Raw genomic sequence first — 17,341 nt, 5'->3', positions numbered from 1 at the left:
TCGGGAAGACAAATCACAACAAAATCCAAGCTAAAGTTAAGTCCTATACCTACAGAGGCACCTTGTGAATGTCCCCTTGGGGCTTATTGCCACTTCTGTGAAAAGTATGAACATGAGGACAAGGATGCTACTACCTAAAGGGATTGCAGCAAATACAGCAAAGTCTTGCTCCTACTCTTCAACAAGGGCTGAGACCTGCATCCAACATGGTTTCCCACTACGGCCATCCAAAGTACATGCCACCCTTGCTGAATACACCCCCCATGCAAGGTATGCAAAGCAATTTTCCATCTTAGAACTTTTATCATGCTAATGCTCCCTCAGTCACTCAGAGCTTCTACACCTCAGCCTCCACCTCCATGCACCAGAAGCAAAGACCGCCTCGTCCTCCAGCTCGCCCATCCAAGCGGCCCATTTCGTGTTACAAATGCGGGGAATATGAACATTACCAAAGCTAATGTCTCTACCAGAAGGGTGTCATCCTTGCCAACATTGCCTTGAGGCTCAAGATCACTATTGTAAGGACTGTCCAAAACAACGCGCATCTACATCTTCCAGCCAACCTGAATTCACTTTTCCCGTAATCAATTTAAAAGCAGTTAGCACCATCCCTCAACCGTCACTTTCGACTCATGGGGTGGCCCCTAATGAAAAGTTCTCGCAGGTAAAGGAGGCCACTGGTGTCCTCACTCGGGCCCAGAGGGCATCCTTAGGTTTTAGCCTTCCAACAAGTTCCACTCTTCTACCCCACCAGTGAATACCCCGCTTCTAGCTGTCGACAAGCCATCCCCTAGTGCTAAGCGAGGATCTTCATCTCTGCTCTCCGATATTGATGAAGCTTTCTTGGATGTAGTAGCTGACCTGCAGCAGATCAAGGTACCAGAGAAAACACTAGTAGAAAAAGAAAAGCTTACAGCACAGACCATCTTGAAGAACACCTGTGTCGCTCTCTCACATGCTCCGGCTAGATGCGAGTTTTCGAAGTGACACCCTTGCCATTATTCAATCGCTTTACCCCGGAGCAAGTCCTAGTGGCAGGCACCTCCTAGTTCAACCATCAAATTCTTATATGATATCCTATCCCACTGCTCTTCTCACTAATTATAGAAGCCCTCGTCTCACTGTGTCCATCTTGGGGTGACAATTCTCATGAGTGATCTTGGATGGTGGATCTGGCATCAACATGATGCCTAAGTTCACTATGTTGGCTTTAGGTGTGCAACCTACCCGACTTGCTCCCTTCACAGTTATGTTGGTGGCCGACCAGAGGACAGTCTACCCATTGGGCATAGTGGACAAGGTGCCTCTGCACGTAGAAGACTTCACCTTTAGCTTGGATTTTGTTGTGGTTCATCTTCCCCAGGTTGAGGGAGGATTTCCTTTGCTCATCGGTAGACCATGGCTGTGGCACACTAAAGCACTGCATGATTGGGGAAATGATGCAATGTGGATACATAGTCTTGGCTCCCCAATAAAACCCATTCGACTTGAAGGAGGCATGGATCCAATGGTGCAACATAGTTCCTTGTCAATGGAGTCCAACCCTTAACTGGAACAACCTCCACTTGACGAGTCAACAGAAGATCTGTTGGAATGGTTGGAAGCTACCAAGTCTACGCCATGTTATGGGGTCTCTATTCAATTTTTTCTTGAGGATACATCATCATACAATGCTTCTACAGTAACTAAGCCCAGTGAGCCACCTCAGCCAACAGCTCGTGTGGAGGTCACCGAGGCTGCTAACTTAGCTGCTCCCTTGGTGGAAGCGTGTGGACTTGGTGAACCTATAAAGAATCATAGAATGGGAAATAATCTCCTTTCCAGGAGTTCACCCACACCCCAACCTCAGCCTTATCTGTATTTGACTCTCCGAGCTAGTCAAAGCTCTCCTCTGTGTCTGGTGAACTACCCTTCAACAAGCTTCCGAGGAGGGTACAAGAAAAAGATGCTGATATCAATATTGATGAGACACCAGCTCATGATATCTCTCTGCTCCTAGAGGCGGCAACCTCTTCACTGACAACGAAATCTTCAGCAATGCAATCTCCAAACCCTGTAAAGGGAGACAACTTTGGCAACTCTGATGATGACCCAATGTTGCTAGATCAGATGCAGGGCAGACAGTCATATCTAATAAAATTAGACTTGTCCAAATTGACAGAAGTGTCATGCACTGAGGAGTTTGAGAGAGATTGCTTTGAAAAACTTCTGGTAAGTCTAGTGATGGTACAAGTCACAATTCCTCCCGTCTGAAATCTAGATGAGAGTGTTTTTGCAAGGGCCTCAGAGGGCATGTTTCTTCCAAATCCTAGAACAGGTTCTCTTAAGCTTCATCCACCACTAGATGTCTCTACCCACCCCCTAGCCCTCTCCCCATTGCCCCTACCCACCCCCTCCCTCTCTCTTGCCCCTACCCACCCCCACCCCCTAACCGGTAGTAGGGCTACAGTGTCATTGGCATAGGACAGGCAGTTCGTTTCAGTTGGTATGGGGTTCACACTGGACAAACTCTCGCCTGGGCACTGACACGTGGCAGTGAAACGGGTGGTGGTCTAGTGGACACCGTGGCCAGATCACCAACATCACAGTTTGGAGATAGACTTAGCTGGATTGGGATATTACTACACATGGCAGTACAGCATGGGGAAGGTGCCAGCCACAGCCGCATCGCTGTCAAAAAAGCAGAAGAGGTGCAGCCAAAAGAACAGGGTAAAATAAGTGCATACAATCAAGAAGTAGGGACTCCTCCTTATGCCAGAAAGCAGCAGCTGGAAATCCAACTTGAGGAAGAAGCCACAATGGCACAGGACAGAATTTGGATACGTGGCTTATGGGCTTGAATGCTTTTCATGCAATCGCTTTTGGGCCCTGCCTTATGGCCACTCTTTCCTCTCAGTACTGAAGACTTTGTTTTGATGAACCCTACACTCATTTAATGGATGAATCCTCCCAAATTGCACATGTTGTTCCAGTGAGAAATTCACACCTTTACTGCTTTATCTCTATGGTGCAACATGAACATCTGGCACCATGCCTTACTCCAAAAGGTTGTTTGTGGTGAAAAAGTGAATGCACAGATACAAGTGCAAACTTCAAAGACGTACCTGCTGCACGTCCTTGCAGCAAACTCCAGTACAAGTTTTATTGGCTTGAATATCTGCTTGAGAATTATTCTGATGCGCCCATGGCAACCCATCTGATGTGACCTCTCTGCATTTTCCATGATTAATGCAATCTAGTAATGTCTCAGCTGTTGCAATACCTGCTCGTTGGAAAAACAGCCATTATTGGTAAAGTCATAGACATAGGTTATAAAAAAACAGCTTTTCAAGTAACACGAAGAAGATTGTTACTTCAAACGACAGGACTTTGTTTGTTTGAAGGATCCCTTGTTTGATTATCATCCCCAAGGCCCCGTCCCTCTTGTTTCCACCGAGTTGTCCCTCCTTGGTCTTGCTTCGATTCTCCCATCTGAGAAAGGGCTCAGTAGGAGCAATTGTTGAGTCCACACCTCGCCCACCACCACCAGCAGACTTAGATGGATGCTCGTGCTCCGCCACAAAGGGACTCAGGTGAAGCCCCCCCGTCCAAGCCAGCCAAGCCCACCATCCGAATTGCTTTATCACCAGCAGAACAAGCGAGCCTTGCAGCATCCTCGGTCATCTGCAAGATTATTGGCAGTCGTCCCAGTCGAGGAGAGGTACGCGACCTTCTACAAGACCGCCTTCTAGCAAAGGTGGGGAAGATTATTGATATCCAGCTTCTCGGGCGAGGATACTATCGGATCAAGTTTGAGACTTCCGAGATGGCTGCCAAGGTCTTCTCGATGAGCCCGTTGAGCGGTCCGAGCTCATGTCGCAATGGTTTCGATCCAGCATCGGATGTTCACGCATTCAGTTAGACAGGTTCACAGACAGGGTTGTCCTCTTGCCCCCTTCCTCTTTCTCTCCTATGTTGAGGCGATGAGCAGATTTTTGACTTCACAGGAGGTTGGTTTGTGTGGTCTCGAGCTCCCTATTCAGGAAGATGAGTTGCTTGACACTGTGTTTGCTGACAACTCAAGCATGTACTTGGAGGACAATCTGCACGAGTGTGAGCAGGCTCTTGAGGTGTTTTGTTGTGCATCAGGGGCACTGATCAATTGGAGAAAGACTATGGCTTTTTGGGTTGGCAGTGCTCCTATGCCTGATTGGTCGCCACGCGAGGGCTTCAGGTGGATACCCCCAGGAACTTCTATACGATATCTGGGCTGTCAGGTTGGCTTGGATTTGTCTCTAGAGTGGCTGATACAGGAACTTCAGAAGATTCAACAGGACGTGATGTACCACATAGTAGCCAACAGCACTCGGTTGGTCACTACCACTCTAGTAGCCAAAGAGAGTCGTGTAGAACTCCAACATAGCAGCTTCCTCCTAATGGATAGGAGGAGGGGGGCAGTTTGCTAGTTGGAGAGGCTGATCGGGAATTTTTTGTGGTCAGAGTGCGACACTCAGTCAGCCAGGGCCAAGGTGTCCTCGCAGGTCATCACCTTATCATGTTCTCAGGGAGGGCTAGAGATCATTGACCTAGCACGGTAGAGCAGAGCCCTTCTTGGGAAGCTGGTGGTCAGAGGACTTCTTCCAAGGGAGGAGTCCTGGAAGGAGTTGTTGCTACATTGGAGTCGTGCTCAAGTTCCTCATACGGGTGGCCCTTGGAGGCGGTCCATCAGGTAGATTTTTACAGAGATGCGCCGGGTCGGCCTGAGCACGAGTTGGGAAAACCGCTTTGCCGTGAGTCTGCTTAGGTCCTAGGAACAGCTGAGGAGTGGACTGGAGCAGCACCAGCCCACTTGCATGGAGGAGCGCTTGGGACAGCCACTCGTTTGGAACCCCATGGTTAGCACACAGAGCGGCCACTTGGTGGGCAGCAGGCCTCATGTTTCTTGGGGTCCCATGGCAGAGGGTCCAGCTTGCACGTTTGGTGACTGGCTATAGTTTTTAGACCCTCCCGAGGAGGTTCAGAGCATCCAATTTACGAGGCATGAGGGGGGTGCAGAGCATTTATCAAGATATAACAGAGGTTACCCCAGTTGAGTGGCACACCCCTTTAGAGGCTGCAGCTTCTAGGTGGATGGGGGCCTTCACGCACTTGGAGGTCCTCATTGCCGGTAGGGCTTGCTCAGAGATAGTGCCCCCCATGTTTTTCCAGATTCAGGGGGAGGGCCGGCTTCACAGAGTCTAAGTAGAGGCGCCACATGTTGCATCTGTGGGCAACTTGCGTCATTGATCCTGACCCAGCAGATCTTGAGTCAGAACACTGGCGGCTTTGGGCTTGGGAGAGCTGCCCTCTGTCAATAGTGTAGTGGGAACCATGAGAGTGGTTCTGGCGAGATCCTTTCTCTTCAGCCGACCACCCAGGGACTCCCCACGGACTCCCTTTTTCCAGTATACAGCTCGTTTGGGGCGACACATACTGACAACACAGAGAGAGGCTCGCCCACCTGCTGCACTTCACTGGCAGGAAGAGGGTCTCACGCCTGAGTTCTTGTCAGCTTTTTGGATGCGGTTGTGGGAAAGCAGGCAGCCGAGGAGAGTTACCATGTTTTAGACGCCGGTAGCGCACAAGGCTACAACAGTCGGGAGTTGGTTCGTACACAACGGCTTCTCTGTGGCCATCCTGTGGAGAATTAGCGACACTGTTTGTGGGACTTCCCCATGGCACAGCAAGTTTGGCTTCCGGTTGTCTTGTTGATGCCCCTCTCTACAGCCAGACAATACACTTGGGGTGTTGCAGCTTGGTGCACTGTCACAGGCCCAGCACTCCATTTTTAGTTGGCTTCCACCAGCAGGATGATAGCGATCCAGGAGGGTCAACCTACACTACAGCTTGCCACAGAGCTCATCCGTCAGGACTGGTGCAGTGACAGAGATTGGTGTCGGGAGCTCATTTGCGGCTTGACACTCTAGTTCATTTGGCGGGCGCGCTGCTTCCGCATCTTTGAGGCTCGGCCTGTTCCACAGGTAGGGACTATTCGGGACATTTGGCTCGAGCTGATACACACACATAGGGGTCAATTTGAGACTGTTCGGCAGAGACTATTCGAGACATTTGGCTGGATCATCAACCACTTGATGCACCTGACAGATTCCTTTTTGAAAGAAAATACACTTGGCGAGGAGACGGTTGAACCAAAGTCTAAGTAAAAACCCTACTCCAATGCAGACTCTCCAAGCAAAGAGAGTTACCCCCAGAGGATTGTCGACCATCCCAAGCCAAATGCAAAGTGACAACCTTCCAATCAACAATTAGAGAAGAAGTAAATGGACATCCAGGAATGTGTCCTTCAAGCTTCCCAAAAACAACATCCCAATAAGTCGGTTTCCAACGACCAAAAGAAGGGGTGACAATGTGCGCACACAAATGTGTGACCATGAGAGCCCAGGGTTGCTGCTGCTCCACCAAAACTGGCAACAACATAGCTTTCCGAGCCAAAAGATGATGTCTCAAGTCCAAAATATTCAACCCTCCTAGCCGCTTGGGAGAACACAGCTTGTCCATAGATAGAAGCAGAAGGCCCCTCTTGCTGGACGAGGTCCGCCAAAAATGCTCTAAAATATTGGACATGAGGGACTGCAAGCGCAACCGAGGCCAACAAAGCCAAGTAAAACTGCACATAAGCCACAAGGATGCATTGGACAATCCTGAGACGAACATGAAGTGGCCACGTGGACAATTTCCAATAATTCAACTTGGAATGCAGACGTTGGAGCACCCAATCCTGTTTTTGCATAGCCAATACATTCAACCCAGTGGATAACCCAAATGGCGAACCAGAACATGTGGAGGAACAATCTCCCTAGGCCACAATATTTTATGCCAGTCACACTCTTTTAGAGGCAATAGCTTGGATTTGCAAAAGTTTAACTTTGAGACCTACTGCCAATCAAAACAAGTGAAGAGTATGCATAATCTGCTGTACATCATCATAGTTATTACGAGGCATGAACAAAGAGTCATCCGCATAAGCCTGACCAACAAACTGTCGACCAGAAGGTAAAGTCAAGCCATGTAGCCTACCAGTGGAGGTCAAGGAATCCAAATACATAAACAAGGGATGAGTAGCGATCGCTTAAAGCAAAGCACTCAAAGGGCAGCCCTGCCTTACATCGACCGTCCCAAAGGCCAAGATCTGTGAGAAAACCATCCAGCAAGCCTGCAGAGGTACTGTATGCATACAAGAAAAGCACGACACGGGATAACCTAGGCCCAAAGCCCAAATGTCTCATGGTATCCGCAATGAAATCCCAAAGAACAATATCAAATGCCTTTTCAATGTCGACCTGCATGATTAAGACATCCTGTCGAGTATATTTTGCATATTCCATACCAACGATGACATTCGCAAGGTTATCAGTAATTTGACATCGCGGAATGAAGCCGTATTGAGATTGATGCAAGCCTTCATGCACAAAGCACTTGAGTCGGTTAGCAAGCATTTTTGCCATTAACTTATATACCACAAGCATAAGCGTAATAGGCCGCCAATGTGAGAATTCTTCACACAATGGATGCTTAGGTATCAGCTTGAGCAAGCCTTCTTTCCAAGAGGAGGGCAATTCCTGTTATTCCCAGGCTGTATTCATCATGAACAATAGAGGCAACTTCAAATAATCCAAGAAAGACAAGAAAAATTCCACAGAGAGACCATCCCAACCAGGAGCTCTCCATCGACCCAAATCAAGCAAGCTGGCATACAATTCCGACTCAGTGAAAACAGCTTCCAAGTCTTGAGCCTGCCGCGTCGAAAGAATGGAAGTAACATCCAAAAGAAACATGTGACGTGCTTGGCGAGCTTCTCTCGTGGGAGAAGAAGGGGCCTCAAAAATCTTGCCATAATGAGAGTGTAGGGCTAGTGCTAGCTCTCGGAAAGTGGAGGTCCACTCCCTTGACAGTAATTTAACTCTCCGTATAGGTTGAGACTGCCTCGAGTGATGCAAATGTTGTAAGAATTGTTTAGAAGCACATCCTTTATCTGCAAAAGCCTGTTGACGAGCTCGAGTCTACCATTTGGCCAATTTCCTCTCATTATTGTGCCTCAATATAGCGCGAGCAGAAAACAACTCAGTCATTTGAGCGTCAATAAGAGAAGAATGATTAGCCAAGTGCATTAATCCACTACAAGCATCCTTTGCCTGGTTAACGTGTTCCCTTAATTGTGACGAGTAATACCTGCCATAATCTGTATAACTGATTGAACACGCATAACAAAACGGAACCAAGCTATGTCCATGTCAACATAAATCTGGGAGAGCAAAGACGGGATGATATTCACAATCATAGTGCGAAAAGGCTCATGCTTGAGATAAGCATTATTGATATGCAAAAGTCTCTTCTTGGGTAGGCGCTCATTGACATCAAAAGAGCCAAAACGAAGTTCCAAGTATACAGGAAAATGATCGGAGAGGCACATAGCATAATCAATCCTCATCTCGCATAAAAAGTCATCATACTGTTGCATGTGAAAAGATACCAACGATCCAGCCGAGCGCCATACATAGATTGAGAATTGTGTTGAAAAGTGAATCCTAGATCAGTTGGATGCAAAAAGGGCCACAAATCAAGCCCATTACAGGTCGACATAAATTGGTCCCATGATTGTCATTCCATATGAGGCATGTGAGAATGGGCAGTAGTATTATCTGCAAGGTTTTGTCCATTATTAAAATCCCCGCAAAGAAAGGCATTGGAACGCTAACAATAAGAAGAGATAACACTCCACAACCGTGCACTATCTGCAAAAGCTGTGTATGCATATAATCCTCCAAATTCGAAAACTTCCCCATTAACAATACATCGGATGACCATCCATCTCCCAGCCGGGTCATTAAAAACCAAGGCTGGGAAGAGTTCATGTCGACCAAGCATAAGCACTCCAAAATGGCGAGCCAATCCTGCATAAGCTATCTAGTAGCCCGCAAAGTAAGAAGTCTGTCCTGCAAATTGATGTTGGCTATGCTCTTGAAGAACCACAATGTCTGCTTTACATGTATGTACATAGTGCCAGGTAAGCCGCCACTTGTCGTGATTACATAACCCACGCACATTATAGGAGATGCAATTCAAAGAACTATGCATTCTGTATGGTATATATATACAGTGGACGAGGAAACAGGAAAAGAAAGGGGGGAGAAAACTCAAGTACCAGTGCCCATCGACACATCCTCCCCAGTTGTAGGTGCCTAAGGAGGTGGGTCAAGACATGGACCTGGATAATGTACCTTGCGATGAAGAAGCTTCTCCGGTAACAACTTCCTTGTAAGAGCGAGCCACCTTGACCCAGGCTTCAGCCAAAGAAGTTTGTCATTACAAGGGAGTTTTTTCTGAGTAACATTCTTCAAAGGAGGCACATAATTACGAGAAGATGCCGAAACATGAGCTGTAGCAGCTTTGGCGGGTTTCTTGGGCACTATCCAAGTTTGAGAGGTCGAATCCTGTTCTTTTTCTTTGTCTTTAATATTTGGAGAAGCAGAAAGTGCAGACAATTTTAATTGTTACCCCTTGCCTTTAATCGCCCCAGTTGTGGGGGAGGAGGGTTGTGGGGGAGGAGGGTGAAACTCCTTTAGTTTGAACCTCAGTAGAAGATTTCCGAGGCGATCGAGGTTGAGGAGCAAGGACGGCTGAAGGAGGTGGTTGCAGATTTGGTTCCGGACATTCGGCCTGCTAAAACCTGCCCGTACAACGTAGAGGGCGGTACTATTTCAATTACCTGTTAACTTTACACAGAGCACTGAGAAGGGAAGAGAACACAGTTGTGTCCAGCGACTAGAATGTCACTGCGCACACGAGACCGACACCCTGCATTCCCCAAAGACTGGCGCCCCTTTCGGTATTTCTTTATTCAAATTAAGGTAGACAATCCAACCACTTAGCACAAGCTTTCACAAAGCTGTCCAAACCTGGCGAGGGCTGAAAACGCAGGTTTTAGACCGGATTTCGACAGCATAACGGCGCAAAAACCCCTATAGGTCAAAAACACCTGTCTAGGACGGATTCCCTCGATATCTGGAAGCTTTCTGGTGAGCTGTCACAGAAATTCAACGGGCTGTAATTCTCTGTTTTTCACTGCCAGGAGCCCAAAAGCCTGTACACGCATCCCAAGGCTCCCCCGATGTTCCCTTGCAGTTTAGGTGCGAAACCCTAAACCTGCAGAAAAACACAGCAGGCTGTAATTCCCTGTTTCGGATTGTTTTTAGCAGAGCGAACACGCCTACGCGTGTCCCAAGGGCTCCCGTACGCAATGGGACAGTTCCCCTGTGAATTGGACGAGTTTTCACACGAGAAAACTCTCCAAACTCGCAATCTTTCGTGATGGAATTGTGCGTACCTGTGGGGGATTAGCAATTAGCTAATCCGGTTCCTGTTCAGAAGGCTCTTGCCTTGGCAAACGCGCATAAACCCCCAGAACTGTACATAGGTCAAATGAGAAGCCCACTAGAGGGGCATAACATACTGTACGTAGGGGAGAAAGAGAGCAGTATGTAGCGTGCGGGGCATCACTCCCGTCACCATACTGTGCATAGAGGGCAAGGTAAGCATTCCATAGCTTTTGTACCTGCTACAATCCACCTGAGGCTGAAAATGGCGCCCCCTTTGTTGATATGCAGCTCGTTTTTGCCTCCCAGAGTGGCAGAATCGCTCACAGGCTGACACGTCGCCCAGTTTCCGAGTTTGGGCTTTCCCTGCTAAAAATATCTCAATTGGTGCGTCAGTTGACTTGGTAGCAGAGCAATAAAATGTTCCCCTTGTCATTCCAGAGCTAATGACGCGAACACATTTTCCGGTCAAAAATAGCAGTTCCCTAAATTTTAGGAGATGCTTCCATGGCGTCCCTATCGGTCTCCTGACCATCATTGAAGACTACCATTTGACCGACATCTACAATGTGGGTTAATTTACTGGCCCCTTTCAACTTATAAAGTTGCAGTGACTTGACGAGTGGCCCAAATTCCAGTTTGGCGCACACGAGCTTCCATACTCATCAGAATTCAGTGCTAACTGGCCCGGGCAGTCCCTGTTTGACCGACCTAGATCCCCGATGTGAGAAACCCATTTGGCTGCAGCTGTTTCACACTGGCCATGCAATGTCCACTTGCACCTTTTCAAGGGTTTTGGGACAAACAAGTAAAAATAAAATAAATATATCTAATACTTATTTACGGAAGGCAACAAGAAAAATACACCTCCTGGTGACACCTGCATATGACCAAATTTGCCACATCGAAAGCAAGAATTTGCAAACTTGCCCCATTTAAGCTTAAATGGGCGGTTTCCAATCACTGCATCCCCGGAATCGATCAAATACCTGCTGGAGTGGGGATATCCGTGTCCCACAGAATACAAAAACGGTTTGTGTTTGCGTCCAGCTTAGGAGGGGAAATGACTTTGCCCAATTGAGCAGCCAACAAAGGAAGAAAATGACGCCAAGTGCGAGGAAAGTTGACCACCTCAACCCAGACGGGACACTTGTGACGAATGAGACTCTGATAGTCCTTGGTAAGAGCCCAGGGCAGCACATGAGTCATCTGCGTGTTGAAGAAAAGAGAAGACATTTCCAACAGAGCATCCTGAGCATCCATGTCAGCCAGCAAGACTTCGTAGAACCCTCGCGCGCGAAAGTAAACCCCTCGGACTGCTTGCCGTTTGAGTAGGAAATCAACCCATTGGCTTACATCCTGAGCCATAGGCATTCTACCCGGGAAAAAAAGAATCACCGCGTTAAGTGCATATTGAGCAACAGGATCCATAAGCTCCTGTATAGGGATGCACACTTCCATGACAGGAGCGGATCCTTCCCAGGCTTGACGTGCTTCCTCGAAGTCCTCATGCAAACATTCTTTGATAAGACTCAAAGCATCCATCTCCGTAGTTTTCATGGCTTTCTGACGCTTATATATACACTGATCAGTTGAATCCATGTGAAGCTCTAACACACACACACACACTCTTTTTTTTGGAAGGTTTTTGATATATGATTGCTATGGACATAGACAGACACACACACCGGCTAGCTGTACAGAAACACTCTGTCACCAGTGTGTGACTACTATCTATCCTTTTTGTTGATTTCTTTCTTATTATCTATTTACTTTCACTTTTGGAAACACCCCTCGGGAAATCTAACTGCCCTGCATTGCATAGCTAGTGTGGAACTGTCCAGGGGGAGTCCAGGCCTGAGGGCAAGAGAGCACTAAGGTTGGACAAGGACTATGGTTAGCCAAAGTGGAATCCTTTGCTACAGAGGCTACATTTCAGTTCTGGATGTGGCCGTAGTGTACAAAGAGGGTCGGATGACCTAGAAAGATACAATGGCAACATCTCCTAAAATTTAGGGAACTGCTATTTTGGGACCTGAAAATGTGTTGACGTCATTACCTCTGGCATGACAAAGGGAACATTTTGTTGCTCTGCTGCAAAGTCAACCGACGCACCAGTTGAGATATTTTTAGCCGGGAATGCCCAAAGTAGGCACTCTGTGAGCATCCTGCTACTCCTGGCCAGAGAGGGGGCACCTAAAATGAGAGAGGAGGCTGATTTTCAGAATTTGTCACAAGTTAAGAGCTATGGAGTGCTTGCTTTCCCTCCTATGTACAGTGCAGTGCCAGGAGTGATGCCCTGCACGCTACGCACTGCCCTCTCTCTCCCCTTTGGCAGTATGTTATGCCCCACTAGTGGGCTCTTCATTTGACCAATGTACAGTTGTGTGGGTTCATGCGCGATTACCGAGGCAAGAGCCTCTTGTACAGGTACTGGATTAGGTAGCGGCTAATCCCCCCGTAGGTACAGGTGAATTCGGAGAGGTTTCACGCCAGAAATCTTGTCCGATTCAAAAGGCAAGTAGCCTTACAGGTGCGGAAGCTCGAGGACTTGCTACGGATGCGACCGGCACACGAAACGGAGCCCAAAACAGTGAATTACAGCCTGCTGTGTATTTTTGTAGGTTTAGGGTTTTGGCCCTAAACGGACCCTAATACCCCCATGAGGTTCGGGGACGCAAGGGGACCGCTGTACAGGTGATCTGGCGCATTTTCAGGGCTGAAAACAGAGAATTCAGCATGCTGCAGATTCTCGCCAGGTTTTGCAAAGTGCCCGTATGCGTCGGGAAAGTCAATCAATGCGTGGGAATACTGACTCTGAAGGGTCCTAGTACAGTTATGCTGCCGAAATCAGACCGGAACAGTTGAAATTCAGCCAAGTTTGTGCGGGGCAGCTTGTAGGGATCCAAAGCATTTATTCCCTCTTTTGAACAATAAAGAAATACCGAAAGGGGCGCCTAAGTTAGGGGCCAATCGGGTGTCGGTCTTCTCATACAGGTGCATTCTAGCATCTGTATCCCATTCCCCTTTCTTGTGTCACTATAGCGCAGGTATAATAGACGACTAATAATGGGTGAAACCTAAATCGAGGTTTGCTGTAAAGTCTACCGCCCTTTTTGGATTAAACAGGGAGGTTTCACACTCACACCTCTCTCTCACACAAGACGACGGAAGGACCGCGTGCACGCGAAATCAAACTTCAACACCCGACGCGCTGTGAAGGGCCTGCATAGGGTAGATGTTGTGCAGAATAGAGTCGCGCGACAGACGAGTGGCCGAAGGATTCACCGCACCCCCAAATCCCACACACACACACACACGACATAGACACACACACACACACACACACACACACACACACACACACACACACACACACACGCGCGCGCGCGCGCGCGCGCGCGTGCGCGCGCGTGCGCAGGCTGGCTGAATTGTTGTTGGTCTCTCTCACACTCACACACTCGCACGCACACACACACACCCATACACACAAGCCCAAAGGGGCGAATAAACAGAGAAACGCTGATTCGGAAGAGGGCAGCTGTCTTCGCAAAAAGGAGCATGTCATGAGAGTGTGCTGATCGCGCAGTGGCAGGAAACCTTCGCACAGAGGCTGAGGGTAAGTTTCGCAAGTAGAGCAGGCTGATCGCCCACTGGCAGGGAGTCTTCGCGCAGAAGTGCTTCTCGCTACAATCACGCGTGCGCACCACCACACACACACACACACACCCCAAGTCAAATATCTTTGAGCTGATACACACACTCAGGGGTCAGTTTGAGACTCTTCAGGGCAGCTCCAACCGCACGTGCCGAGAGGCTTTCTTGCGACTATGGCGCCCAAGGCCTTTCTTCACCATGGTTCAGGGTGCGCCTAGATGGCACTACCGGCCACCAGTGTGGCTTTTTCCTCCTCCCATCTCGTGATTTAGCCCTCATTGTACATATTTTTTCTCATTAGGAGAGTCTCCCCATGTTTTCAGTTGTAGCCCTCTCTCATAGAGGTGGTTTGTAGCCTTTGGGCAGATATCATTAACTAATGGAAGGATCTCTGTTCTTGCCCAAAACAAAAAAAAAGAGACTCTTTTGAATTGTCCCCTTAAACACGATATTCTTATAATTCGAGTTTATCCTCAAGGAACAAAAGAAAGAAGCATGTTTCCCTGAACCTATCCCTTTAGGAAAGAAGCTAATCTCTAACCTATGAGGGGTGGTGCTACAAATACATGAAGAACTTAAAAAACAGATCAAGAAAAACTTGAAGATAAAAAGAAACTTTTCTCACCAGCTAAGTAAGCTCCATGTACATAACCATTGAATTTCTCACTTGTATGCTCACCAGTGAAATATAAAGGTCCTACAGGAACCTGCATTAAATGCAAAGAAGGTCAATCAGTTTCTAACTCCTGAGACTTTTCGCAATACATAATTCTTCCACACTCAAAAATTTTCCCTCATAGATATATGTTGGAAATTTTCCTCTTTTCTTTTAGTAAAAAACCTTCATGCGATCAAAATCAGCTCCCGAAACTCCAATAGGCCAATTTGTGTAGCTTCCTCCATAAAAACGGTTCTTCCACCATCTTGGAACAAGTACGTCTTCTGCTTCAGGGATCCCTTCTCCAAAAAGTTTCTTAAGAATCTCCATGATCTCCTCTTTTGTCACTTTGTTTGACTGCTGTTCAATTCGTCGTGCCTCATCATCCGTAACCGTTACAAAGAGGATATTGGCTCCAGGATACTCATTTTCCAGATGCTGTACAGCCCCAAAGTGGGAAAACATTTAAAACAAAAGCATTTGGAAATGTTAGCAGAAACGGATTTTCTCTTGGTCATCAAAACAAAGGATCTCAAGGAAAATCAACTGATTTGGTACCCAGAACATTTTTATATTCAAACATTTGTGTCCGAATTACCCAGACTTGGTGTCTTCACGACAGCTGTATTGTCTGGTAAATATAGAACTTAGAGAAGGTAAACACTGTCTAGACCTCAGCTCAAAAATAACCCTTGACACTACTTGAGAACTATTACCTTGTGAGGTTCACGGTTCCCAATAACAGATCCAGGTGCAGAAGATGGTAGCATTTATGAAAAGGTAGGACAACACACCAAATAGCCAGAACCACTTCCCAAACCAACACGAAGGCAATTTGAAATGAGTGAAAGCAACACCTGAGACAAAGGACAGAACCAAAGCAAAATTCGACGAGTCTCCTCTACATGCCAACAACATGGACATCGTGCATCTGAGATTTTGTGTTTGACAAGTAGAGCACCTACTGGAAGCACTCCAACAAGGCATCACCCTAAGAACAAACATTCCTTAAGAGGAAGATAATTTTTCCATATGCCTGTAAGACATTTGCACCACCAAGCATCATGTTTTTGCATATGCCACAAATAATTGCATACCTCCGATAACCAAAAATATGATTCGAACTTGACATATATGTGATAAGCTGAAATTTGAGAAAAGGGAACCTCACAAAGTTGCCAATCAACCAATCCCAATTAGGTGTGATATGGTGGCACTAAACACACATACCTGGGATGCATTAAGTATAAAAGAAAACAGGAATAAACTGAATAACATCTGAGTTTACCTGCCAAAACGGATAATATCCTCTCTTGTCATCTGCATACAGAAAGAATTCAGTGCCAGGTCCTGTTGGCCAGAATTTGTATGGGAACTTTAGGAAAATTTTTGTGTAGATAGACATGTCGAATTGGTAAAATGTTTTGATTTTCCAGTACTACAGCACAGTAAACAACATAAGAAATGGGTGCGAATTGCTCTCTTTCTCTAAACTACAGAACAAAAAGAAACAACTATGGTGGATGCTCACATTCTTTTTCAAATTAGGTGGTCAACACAATAACTTTGTACTAGTAACCAAGAACAGAGAGTCTTGATCAATCAGAGTGCCTTTCATTGGATCCTTCTTTCTTAGGGTAACTAGGTTTGTCTACAGAGACTCAACATCTGTCTACTATGTTGATGACCTCAAAGTTTACAATGTTTTTTCCTGAGTTGTAGCAACCCTTTGAGTTTGGACCTAAGTAAATGATACCATCCAGAAACTGAGAATCTTTCATCAGCAAAATAAAACACAGAATCTCCAATATGTAGATCTGAGGCTTTGAGTACAATGTGCAGCGCCTAGTAGCATAGTTTTTTTTTGTAAAGTCCATTGACAGCAACCTTGGTACTTACAGGCAAGTCTGGCTTGAAGGTGATAAGACGGCTTTTCAAAACACCGAGACTAACTGATAAGATGGCGTAGCTTGCATGGTAAGTTGAGTTGTCTTCTGTGCTTATATGCACACCATGAGGAGAATACTTTATTTGTCTAACGACCTAGAAAAGAAAGCATGAGTTGCATTTTTTAGCATGTTGAAGATACGTTAGGAAAGAAGGCAGTCACTGTCCCTAGTACTGACTCGAATAATAGCAATATGAAAAATATCCTCACCTTCTGCAATTTTAGACGCGAGTCTATAAACTTTTCATTGTCATGCTTCAGAAATTCCCTGGCCAACTGTTCCGGAAGGTAAGAGTAACCTCGCTTATCACAGACAAAGTACTCACTGTCCCCATAGTAATCAAAGGTTGGATTAGGCAAGACATTCTTCAGGCTCGTGATCCTAGGAGGTTCTGCACTTCAGATGACATTTGATGTTGACGTACATCCATTGTAGCGTGCCATTGTAACACGCTTCATTAGCATTTACAGCTTAGATTATTTTGAGCTGAACCGCAATTGTCAAAGGACAGCAAGAAATAATTTACAAATGTACATGCATGGCTGCAGCCATATACTTAATTTATCAATCAGGTACTTGGTATGAGGCTATATGAGCAGACGTACATGGGTCCTTCCCTATTTCTTATTTTTCAAGTCCAGGTCATACTTTTTTTTGAGAGATGACGTGACGGGCCACACAACAGCAATGGAGGCGCCAGGGAAGATGAGAACATTTATAATTCT

At 46.6% G+C, this 17,341-nt stretch overlaps 1 protein-coding gene across 9 annotated transcripts in view; it reads right to left on the bottom strand.

The window, feature by feature from the left end:
* LOC147435296 (polyamine oxidase 7-like) overlaps positions 1-17,341 on the bottom strand; it is a 195,447-nt gene that overhangs the window by 61,166 nt on the left and 116,940 nt on the right. For 7 of the 9 annotated variants that reach the window (XM_086488368.1, XM_086488369.1, XM_086488372.1 and 4 more), the window contains 6 exons: positions 16,826-17,007; positions 16,567-16,710; positions 15,956-16,105; positions 14,851-15,105; positions 14,635-14,716; positions 3,105-3,262 (listed from right to left, as the gene is read on the bottom strand). In XM_086488368.1, coding sequence (XP_086344494.1) covers positions 3,105-3,262; positions 14,635-14,716; positions 14,851-15,105; positions 15,956-16,105; positions 16,567-16,710; positions 16,826-17,007 — 971 coding nt within the window. Of the gene's footprint in view, positions 1-3,092; positions 3,263-14,634; positions 14,717-14,850; positions 15,106-15,955; positions 16,106-16,566; positions 16,711-16,825; positions 17,008-17,341 lie in introns of those variants that run through there. The other 2 variants (XM_086488373.1, XM_086488375.1) reach the window with 2 other exon arrangements.

Source organism: Adiantum capillus-veneris, chromosome 18 (genome assembly GCF_014529385.1).
Source record: "Adiantum capillus-veneris isolate H3 chromosome 18, ASM1452938v2, whole genome shotgun sequence".
Lineage (NCBI taxonomy): Eukaryota > Viridiplantae > Streptophyta > Polypodiopsida > Polypodiales > Pteridaceae > Adiantum > Adiantum capillus-veneris.
The sequence above is the reverse complement of the archived record's forward strand: the minus strand, read 5'-3'. Positions and strand labels throughout refer to the sequence as shown.